Here is a 26548-nt window from a genome sequence, read left to right on the forward strand (position 1 = left end):
AGAAAGAAGAAAGAAGGAAGGAAGGAAGGAAAGAAAGAAAGGAAGGAAGAAAGAAAGGAAGGGAGGGAGGGAGGGAGGGAAAGAAAAAGAGAGAAAGAAAAAGAAAGAAAGAGAGAGAGAAAGAAAAGAAAGAAAGAGAAAGAGAAGGAAGGAAGGAGAGAGAAAAGAGGAAGGAAGGAAGGAAGGAAGGCAGACAGAAAGAGAGAAAGAAAGAAGGAGAGAGAAAAGAGGAAGGAAGGAAGGGAGAGAGAAAGAAAGAAAGAGAGGGAGAGAAAGAAGGAAGGAAGGAAGGAAGGAAGGAAGGAAGGAAGGAAGGAAGGAAGGAAGGAAGGAAGGAAGAAAGGAAAGGAAAAGAAAGCAAGCCTTTAAACAAAAAATAATCAGCAGACCCACCACTGTAGAAAATACCAAAGAGATTTCTTCAAGGAAAAAGAAAATTATCCCAGATAGACAAATGCAAATGTAGGAAGGGAGCAATATGAGGATAAAAGGATCTTACTCTACAAATTCACAAAAGGGAAAGACCAGTTATTCTTTGGCCATAAACTCAAGCCCTAAACAAGTAATCACAAAATCAATTTTAAACTTTTTCATGAGCATTTATTTCATCATATAAATATTATCTTATCCTATGTATTAATTTTAGAAGAATCATATTATGAAAATGTATTATAATACATATATAATTTTCTTCCTATAGAACTTGTGCCTTTTAAACAACTAAATATATTCTAGCCAGGCATCGTGGCATGCACCTGTAGTTCCAGCTACTCGGGAGGCTGAGGCAGGAGGACTGTTTGAACCCAGGAGTTCAAGGCCAGCCAGCCTGGACAATATAGGTAGGCCCTTCCTTTAAAGAATGTATTCTTGAGGTGACAAAAACTAATAGATTGGAAAGACTTTTCCCATTCTCATTTTTAGGTGCTTTATTGCTTAAGTAGAGAAAAACAATTTACTTTTATTTGTTTAATTCTGATTCAGTCTCCTCACCAAACTGTCTTACTGATTTTAATCTTTTTTTCCTATAGTTCCAGATTTTCTAAGTATATAACTATAACATCAGCACAAAGAAATACTTTATCTTTTCTTTTTCCAATGTTCATATCTGTTATTTTACTTTATTCTACTATTTCATTTTCTAGAACCACTTAAAAAAAAATAAAAATGTTTGCTATCAAGCATCCTCATCTATTTTGTGAGGTTAATTATAAAGTTTTAGTGTTTTTCCATTCATGGTATTACTGTTGGTTTTTGACAAGTTGTTAATAGTATTATATTTATGTAGTTTTCTTCTAGGGATATTTAATTTAGACTTTTTCTTGGGAATAACTGCTATATTTTAACAAAACAATTGCAGCATCTCTTATATGCTCATACAGTTTTTTCTCTTAATATTTTTATGAAATGTATTATGCTGATCAACTTCCTAATGTTGAATCGCTCATGCATTCCTGGAGTATACCCTACTTGGTTAAAATGTTTTGTTTTTAATCTTTGCTAAGCTATAATAATAATTATTATTTTATTTAGAATGTTTGCACCTATTGTCATAAATAACAGAAAATTGATGGGGTTTATTTGTACTCTATTTATTGTGTTTTGATATTATGGTTTTCTGGGTTCATAAACAATTTGGAGGATTTTCCATATTGTTCTAAGGCTTTGAATTATTTAAGAATCTTAAAATTATATGTTCTTTAAAGTTTAAATAAAACTTAGCTATGAAGCTAGGAATAAAAAGAAAATCATGGCTCACGCCTATAATCACAGCACTTTGGGAGGGCAAGGTGGGTGAATGACTTGAGCCCAAGAGTTTGAGACCAGCCTGGACAACATGACGAAACCCAATCACTACAAAATAATTAGCCAGGAGTCACAGCATGCGCCTGTAGTCCCAGCTACCTGAGAGGCTGAAGTGGGAGGATCACTTGAGCATGGGAGTTTGAGGCTGCAGTGAGCCATGATCATACCACTATACTCAGGCCTCAGCAACAGAGTGAGACTCTGTCTCAAAAAAAGAAAGAAAGAAAGAAAGAAAGAAAGAAAGAAAGAAAGAAAGAAAGAAAGAAAGAAAGAAAGAAAGAAAGAAAGAAAGAAAGAAAGAAAGAAAGAAAGAAAGAAAGAAAGAAAGAAAGGGGAAGGAAGGAAGGAAGGAAGGAAGGAAGGAAGGAAGGAAGGAAGGAAGGAAGGAAGGAAGGAAGGAAGGAAGGGAGGGACGGAGGGAGGGGAGGGAGGGAGGAAGGGAGGAAGGGAGAGGGAAAAGAAAAGAAAAGAAAAGAAAAGAAAAGAAAAGAAAAGAAAAACAGCCCATGACATTTCTTCACTTCAGAATGTCAGCCAATTAGCAACAATCCTATTCTAGTTACCACATGCCTGAAAGTCGATCAAGTAACAACAGCCTCACTCCAAATACAAGGTATCCATGGCTGAAAGTAAAACGATCTCTAAATACTCTTGTTTCTTAAAGTTTTTCAGTCTCGGAATTCCATGCTTCCGTGTGAATATCTCTTGCTTCGTTCAGAGAGGTTATACATTGTATTACAGCTCTCCCCTCCTTACAAGCAAAAAATTACAGCTTTTTTATGGTTATTGTATTTGAATACTCGTATCTTTCTTAGACAAATTGAAAATATGAATATGTGGATAAATATAAATGAATATTGACTATATGAAATAAGAATAATAATCTTGTATAAGATTTAAATATGTAAAAAGAACTGAAACACAAACAAAATAACACATAGTATGGGGGAAGCTAAACTAAGAACAAAATAAATTTTGAAGTGTTTGAAATATTCTAAATAATCCTGAGTCAAAAGACAAACCATAATGGAAATTTAAAAACTATGTCTTGCCTTTCTGCCCCTGGACACCGCCAAAGAAGCATCATTGAAGTCTCTCTTCTCCCAGCTGTCTTGTCTAAGTCAGAGTCTCCTAAAGAGCCCAGACAGCTGAGGAAGCTCTTCATTGGAGGGTTGAACTTTGAAACAACTGATGAGAGCCTGGAGAGCCATTCTGAGCAATGAGGAATGCTCGCGGACTGTGTGGTAATGAGAGATCCAAACACCAAGCGCTCCAAGGGCTTTGAGTTTGTCTCATATGCCACCGTGGAGGAGGCAGATGCAGCCATGAACACAAGGCCACACAAGGTGGATGGAAGAGTTGTGGAACCAGAGAGAGCTGTCTCAAGAGTAGATTCTCAAAGACCAGGTGCCCGCTTAACTGTGAAAAAGATATTTGTTGGTGGCATTAAGACACTGAAGAACATCACCTAAGAGATTATTCTGAACAGTATGGAAAAACTGAAGTGATTGAAACCATGATTGACTGAGGCAGTGGCAAGAAAAGGGGCTTTGCCTTTGTAACCTTTGACGACCGTAACTCTGTGGATAAGACTGTGATTCAGAAATAGCATACTGTGAATGGCCACAACTGTGAAGTTAGGAAAGCCCTGTCAAAGCAAGAGATGGCTAGGGCTTCATCCAGCCAAAGAGGTGGAAGTGGTTCTGGAAACTTTGGTGGTGGTCATGGAGGTGGTTTTGGTGGGAATGACAACTTTGGTCATGGAGGAAACTTCAGTGGTCATGGTAGCTTTGGTAGCAGCCATGGTGGTGATGGATATGGTGGCAGTGGGGATGGCTATAATGGGTTTGGTAATGATGGTGGTTATGGAGAAGGAGGCCCTGGTTACTCTGGAGGAGGCAGAGGCTATGGAAGTGGTGGACGGGGTTATGGAAGCCAGGGCAGTGGCTATGGTGGGAGTGGCAGCTATGACAGTTATAACAACGGAGGTGGAGGCAGCTTTGGCAGTGGTAGTGGAAGCTATTTTGGAGGTGGTGGAAGCTACAATGATTTTGGCAATTAAAACAATCAGTCTTCAAGTTTTGGACCCATGAAGGAAGGAAACTCCGGAGGCAGAAGTTCTGGCCCCTACGGTGGTGGAGGCCAATACTTTGCCAAACCACAAAATCAAGGAGGCTATGGCAGTTCCAGTAGCAGCAGTAGCTATGGCAGTGGCAGAAGATTTTAATTAGGAAACAAAGCTTAGCAGGAGAGGAGATCCAGAGAAGTGACAGGGAAGCTACAGGTTACAAAAGATTTGTGAACTCATCTAAGCACAGTGATGGCAGGGCCTAGGTGCTACAAAGAAGACATGTTTTAGACACATACTGCTGAGTATGGGCAAAAAACTTGAGGACTGTATTTGTGACTAACTGTATAACAGGGTATTTGAGTTTGCGTTCTGTGGAAAGTGTAAAGCATTCCAACAAAGGGTTTTAATGTAGATTTTTTTTTTTTTTTTTGCACCCATGCTGTTGATTGCTAAATGTAATAGTCTGATTGTGATACTGAATAAATGTCTTTAAAAACAAAACAAAACAACTATGTCTTAAGCTAAATAATAAAAAAATATACAAAACATGGGATGCAGCCAAAGCTGGCTTCTTATGACTCAATTCCATTGGGTTTCCCCCTATCTCTATTGTTCTACTATCTCTTGTTACCCTTTAAAATGTTGGGGATCCATTCTTAGTCCTTACTTATACCTATTGTATATTTTTCCCACAAGGTGATCTCATCAAAATTCATGGCTTTAACTAACACATACACTAATATCTTCCAAAATTTCTTTCTTTCTTTTTTTTTTTTTAAACAGAGTCTCGCTCTCTCCCCCAGGCTGGGGTGCAATGGTGCAATCTCGGCTCACTGCAACCTCCGCCTCCGGGGTTCAAGCAATTCTCCTGCCCCAGCCTCCTGAACAGCTGGGATTACAGGCATGCACCACCATGCCTGGCTAATTTATGTTATTTTTAGTAGAGATGGGGTTTCGCCACGTTGGCCAGGCTGGTCTCAAACTCCTAACCTCAGGTGATCCACGTGCCTCGGCCTCCCAAAGTGCTGGGATTACAGGTGTGAGCCACTGCGCCTGACATCTTCCAAAATTTCATCCAAGATTTTTCTCCCACATTCCTAATATGCCTGTTGAACAAGTCCACTTAATTGTGCCACAGCTACTTGAAAGTCAGTACGTCTAATACTAAATACATAATCTGCGCCCCCGTACTTTTCCTTCTCCTCTATTCTCTAATCTTAATAAACTGGATGACCCATTTACAATGCAAATCAGGAACACAACCATCCTACAATACTCTCTCTCACACACAGAATTGTGTAGCCTACATTTTTAAAATCTCTCTTATTTTTCTTTCCTCTTCTCCATTCCCATGTCTTAGGATAGGTTCTCATCATTTCTCAACTTATTCCTGTAGTAGGCTCCTGTATTAGTCCATTCTCACGCTGCTGCTAAAGACATACCCCAGACTGGGCAATTCACAGAAGAAAGAGGTTTAATGGACTTACAGTTCCACATGGCTGCAGAGGCCTCACAATCATGGCAGAAGGTGAAAGGCATGTCTCACATGGAGGCAGACAAGAGAAGAAAGCTTGTGTAGGGAAACACCCTATTATAAAACCATCAGATCTCATGAGACTTATTCACTACCACAAGAACAGCATGGGAAAGACCTGCCCCCATAATTCAATTACCTCCCACTTGGTACCTCCCACAACACATGGGAACTCAAGATGAGATTTGGTGGGGTGGGGGGGTGGGACACAGCCAAACCATATCATTCTGTCCCTGGCACCTCCCAAATCTCATGTCCTCACATTTCAAAACCAACCATGCCTTCCCAACAGTCCCCCCAAAGTCTTAATTCATTTCAGTATTAACTTAAAAGTCCAGTGTGGCGATTCCTCAAGGATCTAGAACTAGAAATATCATTTGACCCAGTCATCCCATTACTAGGTATATACCCAAAGGATTATAAATCATGCTGCTATAAAGACACATGCACATGTATGTTTATTGTGGCACTATTCACAATAGCAAAGACTTGGAACCAACCCAAATATCCATCAATGATAGACTGGATTAAGAAAATGTGGCACATATACACCATGGAATACTATGCAACCATAAAAAAGGAGCAGTTCATGTCCTTTGTAGGGACTTGGATGCAGCTGGAAACCATCATTCTCAGCAAACTATTGCAAGGACAGAAAACCAAACACTGCATGTTCTCACTCATAGATGGGAATTGAACAATGAGATCACTTGGACACAGGGCAGAGAACATCACACACCGGGGCCTGTCATGGGGTAGGGGGAGGGGGAAGGGATAGCATTAGGAGATATGCCTAATGTAAATGACGAGTTAATGGGTACAGCACACTAACATGGCACATGTATACATATGTAACAAACCTGCACGTTATGCACATGTACCCTAGAACTTAAAGTATAATAATAAAAAAAAAGACAAAAAAAAAAGTCCACATTCCAAAGTCTCATCTGAAACAAGACAAGTCCCTTCTGCCTATGAGCCTGTAAAATCAAAAGCAAGTTAGTCACTTCCTAGATACAAAGCGGGTACAGGCATTGGGTAGATACAAGCATTCCAAATGGGAGAAATTGGCCAAAACAAAGGGCCTATAGGCCCCATGCAAGTCCAAAATCTAGCAGGAGTATCAGTAATTTTTTTTTTTTTTTTTTTTTTTGAGACAGAGATTCACTCTTTTTGCCCAGGCTAGAGTGCAATGGCACAATCGTGGCTCACTGCAACCTCCGCCTCCTGGGTTCAAGTGATTCTCCTGCCTCAGCCTCCTGAGTAGCTGCAACTACAGGTGTGTGCCACCATGCCCAGATAATTTTGTATTTTTAGTAGAAATGGAGTTTCACCATGTTAGCCAGGCTGGTCTCAAACTCCTGACCTCAGGTGATCTGCCCACCTCACCCTCCCAAAGTGCTGGGATTACAGGTGTGAGCCAGCATGCCTGGACAGCACTCAAATCTTAAAGGTCCAAAATGATCTTCTTTGACTCCATGTCTCACATCCAGGTCACACTAATGCAAGAGGTGGGCTCCCACTGTCTTGGGCAGCTCCACCCATGTGGTTTTGTGGGGTACAGACTCCCTCCTGGCTGCTTTCAAGGGCTGGCAATGAGTGCCTGTGACTTTTCCAGGTGCACGGTGAAAACTGTTGGTGGATCTACCATTCCGAGGTCTGAAGGATAGTGGCCCTCTTCTCACAACTCCACTAGGCTGTGCCCCAGTAGAGACTCTGTGTGGGGTCTCTGATCCCACATTTCCCTTCTGCACTTCCCTAGCCAACGTTTTCCATGAGGGACCCACCCCTGCAGTAAACTTCTGCCTGGGCATCCAGGCGTTTCCATACCTCCTCTGAAATCTGGGTGGAGGTTCCCAAACCCCAGTTCTTGACTTCTGTACACCCACAGGTTCAATACCACATGGAAGCTGCCAAGGCTTGAGGCTTGCACCCTCTGAAGCCACAGCCTGAGCTCTATGTTGGCCCCTTTCAGCCACAGCTGGAGCAGCTGGGACACAGGGAACCAAGTCCCTAGGCTACACACAGCATGGGGACCCTGGGCCCAGCCCACTAAACCATTTTTTCCTCCTAGGCCTCAGGGCTTATGATGGGAAGGGCTGCCATGAAGACCTCTGACATGCCCTGAAGACATTTTCCCTATGGTCTGGGGATTAACAGTTGGCTCCTCATTATTTATGCAAATTTCTGCAGCTGGCTTTAATTTCTTCTCAGAAAATGGGATTTTCTTTTCTATCACATTGTCAGGCTGCAAATTTTCCAAACTTTTATGCTCTGTTTCCCTTTTAAAACTGAATGCCTTTAACAGCACCCAAGTCACCTCTTGAATGCTTTGTTGCTTAGAAATTTCTTCTGCCAGATACCCTAAATCATCTCTCTCAAGTTCAAAGTTTCATGAATCTCTAGGACAGGGGCAAAGTGCTGCCAGTCCCTTTGCTAAAATATAACAAGAGTCACCTTTGCTCCAGTTCCCAAGAAGTTCCTCATCTCCATCTGAGACCACCTCATCCTGGATTTCATTGTCCATATCATTATTAGCATCTTGTTCAAAGCCATTCAACAAGTCTCTAGGGAGTTTCAAACTTTCCCACAAGTTCCTGTCTTCTTCTAAGCCCTCCAAACCATTTCAACCTCTGCCTGTTACCCAGTTCCAAAGTCGCTTCCACATTTTCAGGTATCTTTTCAGCAGCACCCTTCTCTACGGGTACCAATTTACTGTATTAGTCCATTTTCATGCTGCTGATAAAGACATACTGGAGACTGAGTAATTTATATGGGAAAAGGGGTTTATTGGACTTATAGTTCCATGTGGCTGGGGAAGCCTCATAATCATGGTGGAAGGCAAGGAAGAGCAAGTCACATCTTAAGTGTATGGCAGCAGGCAAAGAGAGAGCTTGTGCTGGGAAACTCTACCTCATAAAGCCATCAGATCGGGTGAGACTTATTCACTATCATGAGAACAACATGGGAAAGACCTGCCCCCATGATTCAATTATCTCCCACAGGGTCCCTCCCACAACATGTGGAAATTCAAGATGAGATTTGGGTGGGGACACAGCCAAACTATATCAGTGAAAATTAATAGAGAATAGAAAATCAAGAAAACCAAAAGTTTGTTCTTTGAAAAGATCCACAAAATTGATAAACCTTTAGCTAGTTTGACCAAGAAAAAATTAAGACTCAAATTATTAGAATCAGAAACTTAAAAGGGGCATTATTACCAACTGTGGAGAAATAAAAAGGATTATAAAGTGGATGATTTTAAAAAAATATACAGACAACCAAAACTGGCTCAAGAAAAAAAAAAAAGACAATATAAATAGACCTTTTAAAGAGCGGATCAAGTCAATAAGCAAAAACCTACCTAGGAAGCAAAGCCCGCCCAGATGGCTTTATCACTAAATATGATCAAGCATTCAAAAAGAGTAAGCACCAGTTCTTTACAAACTCTTCCAAAATAACAGAAAAGGAGGAAAATCTTCTCAGCCCGTTTCATGAGTCCAGTATTATACTGACACCGAAACCAGATAAAGATATCACAACAAAGAAAAGCTACAGATAAATATATCGTATAACTATAGATGCAAACCCCTCAACCAAACACCTGCAAACCAAACCTAGAAACATATAAAAAGAATTATATACCATGATCAAGTAGGTTATGTTTTTTTGAGATAGTGTCTCCGGAGCTCGTCACCTAGGCTGGAGTAAAGTGGTGTGACCATACCTCACTGCAGCCTCAAACTCCTGGGCTCAAGGCATCCTCCTGCCTCAGCCTTCTCAGTAGCTATGTAGCCATATACACAGGATCTCACTATGTCGCCCAGGCTGGTCTCAAATTCCTGGCTTCTCGAATTCCTCCTGCCTTGGCCTCCCAAAGCACTGAGATTACAGGCATGACCCATCACTCCCAGCCCCAAGTAGGATTTATCCTAGGCAAGGAAGATTGGATTAATATCCAAAAATCAATGTAATATATCCTACTGATACAATAAAAGACAAAAGTCACACAATTATCTCAATGAATACAGAAAAAGCATTTTTTAAAAATCCCACACCTTTTTATGTAAAAGAATTCAATTAAATAGGAATAGAAGAGAATTTCCTAAACCTGATAAAAGGCATCTACAAAAAACCCACAGCTAACACCACACTTAATGGGGAAAGACTCATGCTTTCCCCCAAGGACAAGAATAAGACAAGAATATCTGCTCCCATGATTTCTGTTCAACATTGTTCAACATAAGAACTAGAGGTTCTTACCAGGGCTATTAGGCCAGAAAAATAAATACAAGAATCCAGGCCACAGTGGTTCACACCTGTAATCCCAGCACTTTGAGAGGCTGAGATGGGTGGATCACAAGGTCAGGAGTTTGAGACCAGCCTGGTCAACATCTCTACTAAAAATACAAAAATTAGCCTGGCATGTGGCAGACGTCTGTAATCCCAGCTACTGGAGAGGCTAGGGCAGGAGAATGGCTTGAACACCGGCAGCAGCGGTTGCAGTGAGCCAAGATCGCACCACTGGATACCAGCCTGGGCAACAGAGCAAGACTCTGTCTCAAAAAAAAAAAAAAAAAAGAATCCAGATTGGCAAGGAACTAGTAAAACCCTCTCTTCACTGTAACATGGTCTCATAAAGAGAAAATCCTAAGTTATCCACTAAAAAAACAGAAACTATTAGAATAAATGAGTTCAGCAACATGGCAGGATATAAGATCAATATACAAAATCAATTCTATTTCTATATACTTTAAATGAACAATCTGAAAATGGAACTGAGATTTCATTCACAACATCATCTAGAAGAATAACATACTCAAAAAATATTTAACAAAAGAAATGTAAAACTCGGAAAACTATAAAACATTGATAACAGAAATTGAAAAATACCTAAATAATTGAAAAAAAATCCACATTTATGGATTGGAAGATTTAACATTGTTAAGATGGCAATACTCCCCAAACAAATCTACAGATGCAACATAATCCCTCCATCAGAAGCTGATTTCTTCATAGAAATTGATAAGCTGATTATAAAATTCATATAGAATTTCAAGAGATGTAGAATAGCCAAAACGATCATGAAAAAGAATAGAGGACTCATATTTCTCAATTTTGAAACTTACTATAAAGCAAGAGTAATCAAGACAATGTGGCACAAGGACAAACATGCACATTAGTGGAATAGGCTTAAGAGTACAAAATAAGCCCAGAGATCTCTGGTTAACAGATTTCTGACAAGGATGCCAAGACTATTAAATGGAGGAAGAATGTTATTTTCAATAAATGGTGCTAGGACAACTGAACATCCACATGCAAAAGAATGAAATTAGAGCCTTACCTCACACAATATATAAAAATTAACCCAAGGCCAGGTGTGGTGGCCTATGCCTCTAATCCCAGCACTTTGGGAGGCTGAAGTGGGAGGATCGCTTGAACCCAGAAGTTTGAAACCAGCCTGTGCAACATGGTGAGACCCTGTCTCTACAAAAAGTAAAAAAAAATTAGTCGACATTGGTGGCACACATCTGTAATCCTAGCTACTCAGAGGTTGAGGTGGGAGGATCGCTTGAACCCAGAAGGCTGAGACTGCATTGAGACAAGATCGTGCCACTACACGCCACCCTACATGACAAAGCACGACTCTGTCTCAAAAAAAAAAAAAAAAATTAACTCAAAATGGATCAAATACCATTATATAAAAGCAAAACTATAAAACTCTTAGAACAACTAAGCGAAAATCTTCATGACTTTAAATTTAGCAAAGGATTCTTAGATATGACACCAAAAGTACAAACAAAAAAGAAAATAAAATCGGTAAGTTGGATGGACTTCATTGAAATTAAAAACTTTTGTACTTAAAAAGACACTATCGGGATGTCCAGGCGAGTCCCAGGCTGAAGGAGGCGGCTCCAGGCAGCGCCTAAGCGCTGGCGGCAGGCCCAGGCTGCGGTGTGTGCACACCGGGAGACACGATCTTGTAGAAAATTTCAGCTATAGCCGTTGGAGTAGAAGCTGAAATAATAGAAGCTGTGTATGATGCATTACGGTATTGAAGAAAATTAACTTTTGTATTAAATATTTGGAATATAAGGAAATAAGGAAAGGTGGCTGAAAATGGTGCAGAAGAAAACACAAATCACACGCATAATGGATGAAAGGAACCGACAGGTCACTTTTACAAAGAGAAAGTTTGGATTAATGAAGAAAGCTTATGAACTTAGTGTGCTCTGTGACTGTGCATTTTCAACAGCTCTAACAAACTGTTCCAATATGCTGGCACTGATACGGAGAAAGTTCTTTGCAAGTATACAGAATAGAATTAACCTTATGAAAGCAGAACCAACCTGGATATCGTCAAGGCTCTGAACAAGAAGGAACACAGAGGGTGCGACAGTTCAGACCCTGATACTTCATATGTGCTAACTCCACATACAGAAAAACATAAAAAAATTAATGAGGAATTTGATAATATGATGTGGAATCATAGCATCGCACCTGGTTTGCCACCTCAGAACTTTTCAATGTCTGTCACAGCTCCAGTGACCAGCCCCAATGCTTTGTCCTACACTAACCCAGGGAGTTCACTCGTGTCCCCATCTTTGGCAGCCAGCTCAACGTTAACAGATTCAAACATGCTCTCTCCACATCAAACCATATTATAAGACATGTGTCCCATGGAGCTCCTCAGAGACCACCAGGTACTGGCAATGCAGGTGGGATGTTGGGTACTACAGACCTCACAGTGCCAAATGGAGCTGGAAGCAGCCCAGTGGGGAATGGATTTGTAAACTCAAGAGCTTCTCCAAATTTGATTGGAGCTACTGGTGCAAATAGTTTAGGCAAAGTCACGCCTACAAAGTCTCCCCCTCCACCAGGTGGCGGTAAGCTTGGAACGAACAGTAGAAAACCAGACCTTTGAGTTGTCATCCCCTCTTCAAGCAAGGGCATGATGCCTCCTCTAGTAAGTTGAACCTTTCTTCAACTTCATTGCTTAAAACACGTATTTTTTACATAGTCTGCAGCTTCCTTTGGAATTTTCTGTGCCACTGTAGAATCTACACCTATTTCCAATGAATATTTCCATTCAAAATTAGTATTTGAAGAGACAAGACTATTTTAAATACACAAAAATCAGATTATGGAAATTCACTTAATGGTTATTTAAAATTAAAGCTAAATATGAACATGGATGGAACTGGAGGTTAATGTGTGAAGTGAAATAAGCCAGGCATGGAAAGATAGATACTGCATGTCCTCACTCATATGTGGGACCTAAAAATCTGATCTTGTGGAGATAGAGAATAGAATGATAACAGATGCTGGGAAAGGTGTGTGGGTGGGAGACGGGATAAAGAGAGGTTGATTAGTGGGTAAAAACATACACTTAGATAGAACAAATATACCCCTGTATTCAGTAAGAGAGAAGGGTGACTATAGTTAGCAACATTGTAGATGGAGTATATTTCAAAGTAGCTAGAAGAGAGGACTTGTAATGTTCCCAACACATAGGAGGGATAAATACTCAAGATAATAGATACTCCAAATATCCTGACCTTGCTCATTACACATTCTATGAATGTAACAAATACTCACATGTACCCCATTAACATGTAACACACTTTCAATCAATTTTTAAAAAGTAAAATATAGAGAGATTATGTTTAATTTTTTATTTTACCAGGCTAGAAGCATTAAACATGACTTATTTATTCTCTGTTAAGGAAAAAAAAAAAAAAAAAAGGACACTATCAAGAAAACGGAAAGGCAACCCACAGAAAAAGATAAACTGTTTAGAATTCACATATCTGAAAAGCGACTTGTATTCAGAACATATTAAGCAGTCTTATAACTCAATAATAAAAAGACAACCTAAATAAAATATGGGCAAAGAATCATTAGAGTGTGTGAAAGGGTGTTTTACATTTATGTTAGACCTAGCTACTAACGGACTCCCAATAAAGGACATTTTTTTTAAAGTATGATATGTAGACCACTGGCATCAGAATCACCTGGGATGCTTGCTAAAATTGCCAGTTTAGGGGTATCTCTGTAGACACAGTGTACCAAGAAGACTGGAGGCAGGGCTCAGGAATCTGCATGCTTCACCAAATCCCTAATCACACTAAAGTTTGAGAACCACTTACCCAGAATGTTATTTCACAGACTAATATCTCAGATAGGTCTCATTCTGTTTGACATTTTCAAAGAGTTACATTGTCAGCTGGTGGACATTTGTCTAGAATTCCAACACAAGTGGTAATAGCACACAATAACACACAATATTCATCAATGTTGAACAATGGTATCTGTTCTCTGGTAGTATGAAACCTTGGAAAATTGCTTTTCTTTCTATACATGTTATAAATCAATAGCATAAATCTCAATTTTTGTCTTAGAAAAAAAACATGGCAAAGGACCTGAACAGACATTTCTGCAAAGAAAATACACAAGCGGCTAATAAACCTTTAAAAAATGCTTGACATCAGTAGTCATCAGGAAAACACAAATCAAAACCACAGTGAGATTTTATTTTACACCCACTAGTATGAACAGAATTTAAAAGTGAGACAGGTTCTAGCACGCAAGCAGAGAAAGTGGAACCTTCATACACTGCTGGTAGGAATACAAAACGACGCGGCCTCTTTGAAAACAGTGTGGCAGCCTTCAAAAAGTTAAAGATACAGTTATCAAATGACCAAGAATTTCACTCCTGTGCATATATCCAAGGAAAATGAAAACATATTTCTACCAGGAAACGTGTAATAAACGTCTATATCAGCAATATTCATCATAGTCAAAAAGTGGAAACAACCCAAATGCCTACCAACAGATGAAATGATGAAATGTGATAGATACATACAACAAAATATTATTAGGCCATAAAAATGAGTGAAGTACTGATAAATGCTAAAACATGAGCGAACATCGAAAACATTATACCAAGTGAGAGAACCCAGTCAAAAGATCACACAGTACATGAATTCATTCACATGAAAGTCCAGAACAGGGAAATCTATAGAGACAGAAAGCAAACTTAGGACTGAAGTGACGATGTTGGGGGTAAGAGGGTGAGAGCTAAAGAGTATGGGGTTTCTTTTGAGGTTTATTTTGATGAAAATAATCTAAAATTGACAGTGGTAATAGATGTACACATCTGTGAATATACTAAAAATCATTGAATTATACACTTTAAATAGGTGAATTGTAAGGTATATAAATTATATCTCAAAGTGATGCTCAATGCTTTGCTTATTTTGCTTTGTTTTTAAAACTATATGCATGTATTACTTTTATTTTAAATATTAATTGTATTGAAAATAATTGTGGAAACATTTTATACCAAGAAGTCTAATTATTATGAGTATTTTCTTACCATTGTCCCCATTTATTCTTATTTCATATTCTTTGTAGAGTTTTTGTATGTTTTTGATAATTTCCTCCATGTACTGTCGCTCTGATGGCATCTCCCCCTCCAAACTTTTATGGCGATTAAATATCCCAAGCCCAATATCTGTCCAGTTTTCCTGTAAATGTTTAATAATCTTGAGAGTATCATATTTTGACAGGAGAACATCCCCAGTAAACTCTTCTTTTTTCTCATTCAGCATCTAAAGAGTGAAAGGAAGAGGGAGAGTAGCATATTATCTATCCACTAATGATTTTATCAAGGTCTACCTAAGGCTTATTCCCCAGTGACTCCCAATTATTTTGGAGTTGCATATCCTATTATTATTATGCTCCAAAGAGATGGTATATGACATATATCTTATTTTTTAAATTAAAACGAATTTAAACTAATTTTGATACTCTGTGAAATAACCCATAGTTTACCAGGATGAAAATCATTATATTAAATTCTATGTGGTAAAAAAAAAAAAAAAAAAAAAAAAGTAGAGATAGGCAATTAAGTCCTATAAAGCTAAGCATGTTTAATTACTATTGGCTTTCGTAAGGTTGTAATATATCTGTTTACATGATCCCCACTAGACTGGGAAAGTGCCTAGAACATACAGGTTGTATTTTATTCACATTTTGTTTATCTGTCTAAACCCAAGTCCAAGTGCTGAACCTGACGTATCAGTAAATATTTGTGGAAAAATAAGGTACAATTTATATATATAATTGGGCATTATTTGTCCTCAGATAATAGAAACATTACCCAGCCTTCAATAAGAGTAATTAGCATGGGGAGACAGTGTAGAAGAGCAATTAGGAGTAAGAACTTTGAAGCTGGAGAGATCTGGACTCAAATTCTGACTCCGCCACTTACCTTTTATAGATAACTTAGGTAAGTTACTTAACATCCTAGGCTTCAATTTCCACATCTGGGACATGAAGATTATAAGACTTGCATCATAGAGCAGCCATGAAGAATAAGTAAGATAATATATGGAAAACACATTTTCAGCTCCTCACAAAGAGTAAGTGCTTAATAAATGAGAGCTATTACTATTCCTAAATTGAAGAAATACGACTTTTTTGTATTTTTTCTATGCATGTCAAAACTGCCAGATAAAAAGTTAAAAAAAAAAAGAAAGTGACTAAACTAGACATGTTGAATATAGATCAGGAAATATCTTCAATTCTGAGAATATACTGTTCAAGTCATTCCTAAAGAAAAGAAAATGGTTTGTTGGGACCTTATGCAATTTCATTAGGGAATGATTTCGATATTCACTTTGGAAGTATTTCAATGTCACATATATTTTCCTTTGTCAGACTACTATAACGTGATAGTAATTTGATCAATGAAATCTATTTTCCAAGCTCTGACCCCTTAAAGATTATGTTATTAATGTATGAACAAAATGTGGTATATAAATACAATGGGATATTATTCAACCTCGGAAAGAAAGAAAATTCTGACACTTGCTGCACAGTGGATGAACATTATGCTGAGGGAAATAAGCCAGTCACAAAAGTAAAATACTGTATGATTCCACTTATATGAGATGCCTAGAGTCATCAAATTCATAAACAGAAAGTAGAACGAGATTGCCCAGGGGGTAGGGGGAGGCAGAAATGGGGACTTACGGTATAATGGGTACAGAATGTCAGTTTGGGGAAAAGAAAAAGTCCTGGAAATGAATGGTGGTGATGGTTGTACAACAATATAAATATATTTAGGGCAACTGAACTGTATGTTTAAAAATAATTAAAATGGTAAATTTTGTGCTATATATATTTTACCACAATAAAAAAAGATGTTATTAATTTTAAAAGTCCAATTTGTCCTTAAAACAAAAGCCAGATATAGGACAGGCACAAACGTTACTTATGTCTGACAATTAAATAATAGCATTGAACTACCCTCACTTGTAGGGAGCCAAAGGCCCGTGGGACGTGACCAACTCAGCATTCCACTTGAGGCTATATGATCAAGCAAACTGTTTATCACGAATGCACGATGTGAGCAAACTCACACTGCGCCTGCCACCAAAAGGTTTGCAGAGGGATATCACTCCCTGGCACCGGGCTCTTTGAAGTTATCTATTGAGAAGTCTGGCACCTATTGTTCAAAGGCTGCAGTCTTGCAAGCCTGCTGTGAACCAAACAGCAATTACCCAACAATCACTCCCCCTTTCTCCCATCTCTTTTGCCTAATAAATACAGAGGGCTGTGTAAAGCTCAGGGCCCTTGTCCACTACAGGCAAGGTGTCCCCCGGCCCCTTCTTCCAAATATACTCTTTTGTCTCTTGTCTTTTATTCCCACGTTCGCCCCCCTTTGTTCACTCCCCCTATATCTGTGCGGGTTACATAGTAGCATCTGAACACAGGACTTCAAGGACATGAATGAAGAAGATCTGCTGGAACAGAGAAACTGAAATTGACAAGGCGAATGGGGACCCCGGGATGAGTCTGCCCGCAGTGGAGATAAGGTCAGTGCCCTGAAGAGGTACTGGGAGCAGTGCTTTAAAGAAGTACTGGGAATGGAAAGTTTTCTGAATCAGGATAACACGGAGCAGAATTTGTCTGTTGGAGAAAAACATTATGTGCAGTTGCTGAAAGTTTTATTGAAATGAACTGGTCCTCAGGTTAGTTCTCAGACATTGACTAAGCTGCTGCAGGAGGTTATTACACATAACACATGGTTTCCACAGGCAGGCGGTCTTGATGTGGAAAATTGGGACAGAGCAGGAGAAGGATTAAAACAGGCTCATCAAAAAGGTCTTAAAGTTGATTCTTCAGTTTTCTCCACGTGGAGTTTAGCTCGTACTATACTTCCGCCATTATCTCCTCATTATTCTGCAGGACAGCAGGCTGAATCTAAAAATCTGAAAGAATCTGTTGTCCCACCCACAGTTCCAATTGAAAATAAAAAAGAGGAGAGGGAGGATAAAAATTGGCCTATACCGCCTCCTCCAGTTGCAGAAACATCTGAAACACCTCCTTTGATAGCAGAAATAGAAACCCCAATACAAAGAATGTTATGCTTTGCTGCCATAGCTGGAGAGCCCTTAGGACCTTGCACTTTTCCTATTTCTGTAAGGGCTGATCCAAATAAGCCACAGCAGGTTATTCATGAACACACTCCCCTAGAGTTTAAGTTGTTAAAGGAATTAAAAGCAAGTGTGGTAAATAATAGTGTACAGAGCCCATTCACCTTAAGATTGCTAGAATCTGTGTTTGCTGCTATGCGTCTTTTACCCTTTGATGTGAAACACTTGGTGCGAACTTGCTTGTCGGCTAGCGCATATCTGACATGGAATTTAAATTGGCAAGAAATGTGTGCAGACCAGGCTAGGCAGAACCATGCTGCTAGAAATGGAGACGTTACAGAGGATATGCTGTTAGGTAATGGTCCTTATTCAGACCTGGAATGTCAAATGGCACTCCCAGATGCCACTTATCAGCAGTGTGCACAGGCTGCTAAATGTGCCTGGGCCACAATTCCTGAAGAGGGAGTCCCAGTACAATCATTTTTACATATCATGCAAGGGTCATTGGAACCCTATGTGCAATTTCTTGCAAGATTACAAGAGGCAGTGAAGCGTCAGATTCCTCATACCGTGGCTGCAGAAATGCTAACCTTAGCTCCAGCTTTTGAGAATGCAAACGCGAACTGTAAATGTGTGATGGCACCAGTGAGGTGTACAAAAAACTTGGGAAATTTTCTGAGCTTGTCAGGATGCAGGAACTGAGCTTCATTGCTGTGCAATGTTAGTGCAAGCAATGGCTAATTTAGCAGTTGACAAATCTAAAAGGAGCCAAGGGTCAAACCCTAAAATGGGAAAATGTTATAATTGTGGAAAAACTGACATTTTAAAAAGGAATGCCGCCATATCTCAGAACGGAAAGGACCTTACAACGCAGTGCCCCACCCAACGGAAAAAAACACCAGGACTGTGTGCTCACTGTAACAAAGGAAATCACTGGGCCAATCAGTGCCGCTCAAAATTTCATCAGAATGGCACCCTCCTGCCGGGAAACAAGACATGGGCCTGGCCCCGGGCCCCACAAACAAGGAGGGCATTCCCAGTCCAGACCTCAACCCCATTTGAGGGATGGGTTCCTGGAGGCATATTGATTCCCTCACCCCAGGAACACCAGGAAATGCAGGATTAGAGCTACCCGCCAGAGAAAGAATCACATTAGTCAGGGGAGACAAACCTATCCAAGTTCCCACTGGTATTTGGGGACTTTTACAAACAGGATACACAGGACTAATTTTAGGCAAAAGTCGTCTTAATTTGCAAGGCATCACTGTAGTCCTAGGAGTGATTGACTCTGATTATGAAGGAGAAATTCAAGTAGTTTTAATGTCACAAGATCTTTGGGTTTTTGAATCGGGAGATCTTTGCTCAATTATGCTTATTCGTTGCAAATTATACCCTTCTCCACGAAAGGAGAAAGGAGAAAATAAAGGGTTTGGGAGCACAACTACATGAGAAATCTATCACAACCAATAGCCTCTAAATAGACCCACCTGTGGGTACAAATTAAAGGAAAGAAATGTTATGGGCCTATGGATACGGGAGCTGATGTATCAGTAACATCTAAAGACAATGGCCCCCATCCTGGCCCTTGCAATTAACTTCTACATCCTTAGTGGGAAAGGAACAGCTCAAAGTGTTCAACAGAGCCCTGAGATTTTACCTTGTCTTGGTCTGGATGAACAGTCGTGTACTTTGCAGCCTTATGTCGCAAATATAGCTATCAATTTATGGGGTCAAAACTTAGTTACACCTTGGGATATGAGACTTACAAATGAAAACTTTGATAACCCAGGATTTAAAATGTTGAAGAACATGGGATATCAGAATGGAAAAGGTTTAGGAAAATTTCTACGAGGAAATCCTAACCCAATATCAGTAACTGCAAAAACAGAAAAGGGCTAGGACGTCAGGATTTCTGATGGGGGTCATTGATATTTCTCCGCCGCCCACTGCCTTACCATTAGAATGGCTCAGTGACAAACCTGTATGGGTGGATCAATGGCCCCTATCTCAGGAGAAGCTGATGCAACTTCAGCAGCTAGTAAAAGAACAATGGGACACCGGACACAAAGAGGAGTCAGCCCCTGGAATTCTCGTGTTTGTTATTCCAAAAAAGTCCAGAAGATGGCGACTGCTACATGATGTAAGAGCTGTTAATGCAAACATTAAACCAATGGGTGCCTTACAAAAAAGTTTACCATCTCCAGTGGCTATTCCAAAAGACTGGCCTCTTGTAGTAATAGATCTTAAGGAGTGTTTCTTTACTATATCCTTACACGAGAAGGATAAGCCTCGATTCGCCTTCTGTGTGCCTTCTATTAATCAAAGAGAACCTGTTTCTCATTATCAATGGAGCGTTTTACCCCAAGTCATGATTAACAGTCCTACGCTGTCAGCATTTTGTAGGACAGGCATTAAAGGAGCCTCGGAATATGTTTCCTACTACTTATATCATTCATTTTATGGATGATATTCTTTTGGCTGCTCCTACAGATCAAATCCTACATCAGTTATTCAGAGGAACAAAGCAGCCTTTGACTAAACAGAATCTCAAAATAGCCCCAGAAAAGGTACAACTTCCCCATACCAACACTTAGGAACTGTTGTTACAGAGAGAAGTAAGTGTACGACTTCAGAAAGTAGTTCTCCATAAAGACAGGTCACAGACTTTAAATAATTTTCAACAATTATTAGGAGATATTAATTGACTACACCTGATGTTAGGTATTGCTACCTATTGACTCACATATCTTTACTAAACCCTGCAAGGAGATTCTTCTTTAAATTCCCTGCAGCAATTAACTAAAGAGGCAGAAGCCGAATTACGAATTACGAATTACGGCTTGTAGAGCAAATGTTACTGCAAGACATGCCACATGGCTACAACTGCAAAAACCTTTGCTTTTGTTTATTCTTTCTACCCCCCACTCTCCAACAGGGCTTTGGGGCCAGTTCATAGACAAGTCTGTAACAGTAACAGAATGGCTCTTTCTACCTCATCAAACAGTCAAAACCTTGCAAATTTATCTTTTTTTAATTACACAAATTGTGACTATGGGCAGGCATAGGTCAAAAATGCTTATGGGATATGATCCTGACAAAATTATTGTTCCTTTAGACTCCCAGCAACAAGCCGCAGCTTGGGAAATGTCAACTGCCTGGCAAACTGCTTTTGCAGACTTCGTAGGTGCTATAGATAACCACTGTCAGGCCTCTGAGCCCAAGCTAAGCCATCATATCCCCTGTGACCTGCATATATATATCCAGATGGCCTGAAGCAACTAAAGATCTACAAAAGAAGTGAAAATAGCCTTAGCTGATGACATTGTACCATTGTGATTTGTTTCTGCCCCACCCTAACTGATCAATGTACTTTGTAATCTCCCCCACCCTTAAGAACTTTCTTCATAATCTCCCCCACCCTTAAGGAGGTTCTTTGTAATTCTCCCCACCCTTGAGAATGTACTTTGTGAGATCCACCCCCTGCCGGCAAAACATTGCTCCTAACTTCACCACCTATCCCAAAATCTGTAAGAACTAATGATAATCCCACCACCCTTTGCTGACTCTCTTTTCAGACTCAGCCTGCCTGCACCCAGGTGAAATAAACAGCCTTGTTGCTCACACAAAGCCTGTTTGGTGGTCTCTTCACACGGACGCACGTGACAACTACTACCCCTCAGACAAAATTTTACAGTTTTATAAAATCCATTCTTTCATTCTTCCTGTGATTTCTCACCACAAACCTATTCCAGGTGGACAAATTTATTTTACTGATGGCAATTCCAAAGGTTGTGCTGCTATTTATGGACCAAAACATACTCAAATAATGATGACCTCGGGTTTTAGCTCAACGCTCAGAGCTAATTGCAGTCATTCAGGTTTTGGAGCTCACATCTTCAGATCCTATCAATGTTGTCTGTGATTCAGCTTATGCTGTAAATGTAGCCAGTCACATAGAAAGTGCTACAATTAAAAGTACACTAGACCCAGAACTGCTGAATTTATTTTTAAGACTTCAACAAGTTATTCACTCTCATGCAGCTCCTTTTCATATTTCTCATATTCGTTCTCACACACAACTTTCTGGGCCGCTATCTCTAGGTAATGAAAAGCAGACAAATTGATTGGTTCTGTGTTTCAGCAAACTCGAGTGTCCCATGCACTGCTGCACCAAAATACTTCTGCCCTTACTTGTATGTTCCATTTATCTCGCAGCCAAGCTAGGGCTATAATACAAACCTGTCCTACTTGCCAGCATGTCTCCCTGGAGAAGGCTGTAACCCACGAGGTTTGGCTCCAAATGAAATTTGGCAAATGGATGTTACACACATAGCAACCTTTGGTAAGCTTACCTATGTTCATGTGACTATAGACACTTATTCTTATATGCCGCATGCTACATGCCAAACACGTGAGACAGCTGGTCATGTACAGTGACATTGTCTGTCATCAGTTGCTCATATGGGGATACCTAACAATTAAAAACTGACAGTGGACCCGCTTACACTAGTATGCCTTTCAAAATTTCTTACAGCTTTGGGCTATAACCCACAAAACAGGAATTCCTTATAATCCCAGAGGACAAGGCATTATAGAGCGGTCACATCAAACATTACAATGCATGTTGAAAAGACAAAAAGCGGGTATAAGAGGCCAACTACCACCTCAATCAAAACTACATTTAGCTTTATTTACTTTAAATTTTTTGACTCCTGGTTCCAAATGATAAGACTCCAGCAGAAAGACATTGGCAAGTGTTAGAGGAAAAGAGGAAAATTTATTCGAAAATGTTATGGAAATCCACAGAAGAAGGAAAATGGAAAGGTCCGGTGGATTTACTGATGTAGGGATGAGGGTATGCTTGTGTTTTTACAGGAGATGGACAAACTGTGTGGGTGCCCTCAAGGTGCGTGCGACCATGGAACGGGAGACTGGAGGAACCCAGGGTGGCCAACCATGGGCCTGGTCCCTCTAGTATGAGCCATGAGCCAGCTGAGCCTGAGTGCAAAGACGGAGAGAAGGCTGACCGCAGTCACGATGACATCAATCCTCATAACCTGGGGACAACTCAAGAAAACCACGCAGGCAGCTGAGAAACTACTGGAGCCTCAGGGACAGACAAAAATCCCTGATTCCATATTCTTGGCCATGTTAGCCATAATGTCCTGTGCAGTATGTTTTCCCTGTGCAGAGGCAAAAACATACTGGGCATATGTTCCCAGTCCCCCAGCAGTACAACCTATACTTTGGAGTGACACTCCTCCTGAGATTTGTCACGATCAGGGAGAGTGGGCTCCAGGACCCCTAACTTCCCCGTAGAACAGTTAGACTCTCAGAATAATGTCATTAATTATACCCTCCACTGGAAGGACTTCCTTTGTGTATCACTACAAAGACATCACTCAGCCATAGCTATCTTACAATTCAAGCTCAAACATGGTTGAGTCACTATGGAAAAATTATGTACTTATTAAGTCTTGGTTCTACTAATGTGACTGGTGTGCTAACCAACCATTCCTGGCCCAGTTGCCCTAATTGTGCTGATTATACAGAATAGATTCCATTCAATAGTTCCTACCCGCTTCTGTGGACCCAGTGTCTTGGTCCACTGGTAAGTGGAGACATTGTGGATTGGGGACCTAATGGTCAATTATACGGAAAAGATGAAAATCAGAAATCATGGCACAAACTTCACTGGCTTTGGCAGCAAGCTTTTAATGCTTCTTCTTTATACAACACCGAGATCCAATCCCAGTCTGCTGCCCAGACTGCTTGGCATGGAGTAGGCTTTAGCCCGCCTCTTCCTCTGGCCTTATCTTGGGAGGAAAGGACCACTTCAAGAGATGATATAGAAGGCAGCGCTCCCATTTATGAATGGCAACATCTGGGTTGGAATATTATCCAGTAATAGCAATAGTAAGCAACACAGTCCCTTTTTTGGCAGCTAGGAAGGACCAGCTCCAGGTACACAATACCCAATTGATCTGCAAATCTTGCCAGTGATATCACTGCATTAATCATAGCACATTGAAAACACATAATCTCTCTACTTCCATAGTTTTTAGGTCGCACCCCTGGGCTATGATTCCTGTTAATCTGTCTGAGCCTGGGGCTGCCACACCTGCTTTGCATTTTGTGAAACTTCTAATTCAGCTTATTCATCATGTCTGTAGAGCCGTAAGCATGATAATTTTTGCTACTGTTTCCTTGATCACCACTCATAACTTCTGTTGTGATGTCCTCTGTAGCTTTGCATAATTCTATTCAAACAGCTCAGTACCTGGAGAACTGGATGCACACAGCCGACCAAGCATGGCTACTTCAGAATAAAATTAACACTGAGTTACAAACTGAAGTGGCGATGTTAAAAATCCACGGTTCTATGGTTAGGGGAACAAGTACAAAGCTTGCAGTTGCAGCAGCAAATGCGTTGTCATTTTAATTACACTCATATTTGTGTAACCAACTTAGAATATAACCAAAGCAAGTATCCATGGAACCTTGTGAAAGCCGATTTGCCTGGAGCTTTCACATCCAACATCACCTATAATACTGGTGAATTACAAAACAAAATTCTTGATTTAAATAGGCAAATTCAAGAATTTCAGCCTTCTTTTGAAGACTGGACTGAATTCCAGCAAGGCCTGAAGAGCCTCAACCCTTGGACCTATCTAAAGCACCACCTTAACATCTTACATGTAGTTCTTAGAATAATGTTGTTTTGTCTCTGTCTTCTGTTCATAGTCTGTAAAATCAGATGGACTGCCAATTGGAAAATGAGAGCTGCCCAGCCTGGCTCTACATTCTTTCAATTAATACATAAACAGAAAGGGGGATAGGTAGGGAGCCAAAGACTTGTGGGACGTGACCAACTCAGCATTCCACTTGAGGCTATATGATCAAACAGCAAACTTTATCATGAATGCAGGATGTGAGCAAACTCACACTGCACCTGCCACCAAAAGGTTTGCTGAGGGACATCACTCCCTGGCACCAGGCTCCTTGAAGTTATCTACTGAGAAATCTAGCACCTATTGTTCAGAGGATGCAGTCTTGCAAGCCTGCTGTGAACCAAATGGCCGACTGACAATTACCCAACAATCACTCCCTCTTTCTTGCTATCTCTTTTGCCTAATAAATATGGAGGGCTGTGTAAAGCTCAGGGCCCTTGTCCACTAAAGGCAAGGTGGCCCCTGACCCTTTCTTCCAAATATACTCTTTTGTCTCTTGTCTTTGATTCCTGCATTTGCCCCCCTTCGCTCAGTCCCCCTAGGTCCATGCAGGTTACACTCACTGCCACCCAAGTAGATTTTCCTAATTTCTTTCCTTTTTTTTTTTTCAGTGAGTGTCTGTTTTATAGATGAAGACATACGTCGGGAGAAATAAAGCTTTACAATGTAATATACAGTAGAGCTGTCATTTTAAGCTACACATGAAAGCCAAAGTTACTAATTCTTACCCTGCATAAGCAAATATATATTCATAGAAGAAAAAAGTGTAAAGCTGATATCTACCAAACTTTTTGTGTTCAACATAGAATTTTTTTTTTTTTTTACTTTAAATTGGGGGATACATGTGCAGAACATGCAGGTTTGTTACACAGGTATACGTGTGCCATGGTGGTTTGCTGCACCTATCAACTCATCATCTAGGTTTTAAGTCAAGCATGCATTAGCTATTTGTCCTAATGCCCTCCCTCCCCTTGCCCCTGCACCTTCCAACAGGCCCCAGTGTGTGGTTTTCCCCCTCCCTGTGTCCATGTGTTCTCATTGTTCAACTCCCACTTATGAGTGAGAACATGCGGTGTTTGGTTTTCTGTTCCTGCGTTAGTTTGCTAAGGATGATGGTTTCCAGCTTCATCCATGTCCCTGCAAAGGACATGATCTCATTCCTTTCTATGGCTGCATAGTATTCCATGGTGTATATGTACCACATTTTTTTTATCCAGTCTATCATTGATGGGCATCTGGGTTGGTTCCAAGTCTTTCTTGTTGTAAATAGTGCTGCAATAAACATACATGTGCATGTGTCTTTACAGTAGAATGATTTATATTCCTTTGGGTACATACCCAGTATTGGGATTGCTGGGTCAAATGGTATTTCTAGTTCTAGATCCTTGAGGCATCACTACACTGTTTTCCATGATGGTTGAACCAATATACATTCCCACCAACAGTGTAAAAGCATTCCTATTTCTCCACAGCCTCACCAGCATCTATTGGCTCTTGACTTTTTAATAACTGCCATTCTGACTGGCGTGAGATGTATCTCATTGTGGTTTTGATTTGCATTTCTCTAATTATCAGTGATGTTGAGTTTTTTTCATGTTTGTTGGCCACATAAATGCCTTCTTTTGAGAACTGTCTATTCATATCCTTTGCCCACTTTTTGATGGGGTTGTTCTTTTTTTTTTTCTTATAAATTTGTTTCCTTATAGATTCTGGATATTAGACCTCTGTCAGATTGATAGATTGCAAAACTTTTCTCTCATTCTGTAGGCTGCCTGTTCCCTCTGATGATAGCTTCTTTTGCTGTGCAGAAGCTCTTTAGTTTAATTAGATCCCATTTGTCAATTTTGGTTTTTGTTGCAATTGCTTTTGGCGTTTTCATCATGAAATCTTTGCCCATGCCTATGTCCTGAATGGTATTGCCTAGGTTTTCTGCTAGGGTTTTTATGGTTTTGGATTTTAAAGT

General features: G+C 40.1%; 1 protein-coding gene and 2 pseudogenes across 3 annotated transcripts in view; 2 read left to right on the plus strand and 1 right to left on the minus strand.

Annotated features, from left to right (window-relative positions):
• The window catches only part of AXDND1 (axonemal dynein light chain domain containing 1), a 187323-nt gene that overhangs the window by 91668 nt on the left and 69107 nt on the right, over window positions 1-26548 (minus strand). For all 3 annotated transcript variants that reach the window (XM_073011737.1, XM_073011736.1, XM_037985895.2), the window contains exon 16: window positions 14788-15022. In XM_073011737.1, coding sequence (XP_072867838.1) covers window positions 14788-15022 — 235 coding nt within the window. The remainder of the gene's footprint in view (window positions 1-14787; window positions 15023-26548) is intronic.
• On the plus strand, window positions 2767-4359 carry LOC103230511 (heterogeneous nuclear ribonucleoprotein A1 pseudogene; annotated as a pseudogene).
• Window positions 11396-12384, plus strand: LOC103230509 (myocyte-specific enhancer factor 2A-like; annotated as a pseudogene).

Source organism: Chlorocebus sabaeus, chromosome 25 (genome assembly GCF_047675955.1).
Source record: "Chlorocebus sabaeus isolate Y175 chromosome 25, mChlSab1.0.hap1, whole genome shotgun sequence".
Lineage (NCBI taxonomy): Eukaryota > Metazoa > Chordata > Mammalia > Primates > Cercopithecidae > Chlorocebus > Chlorocebus sabaeus.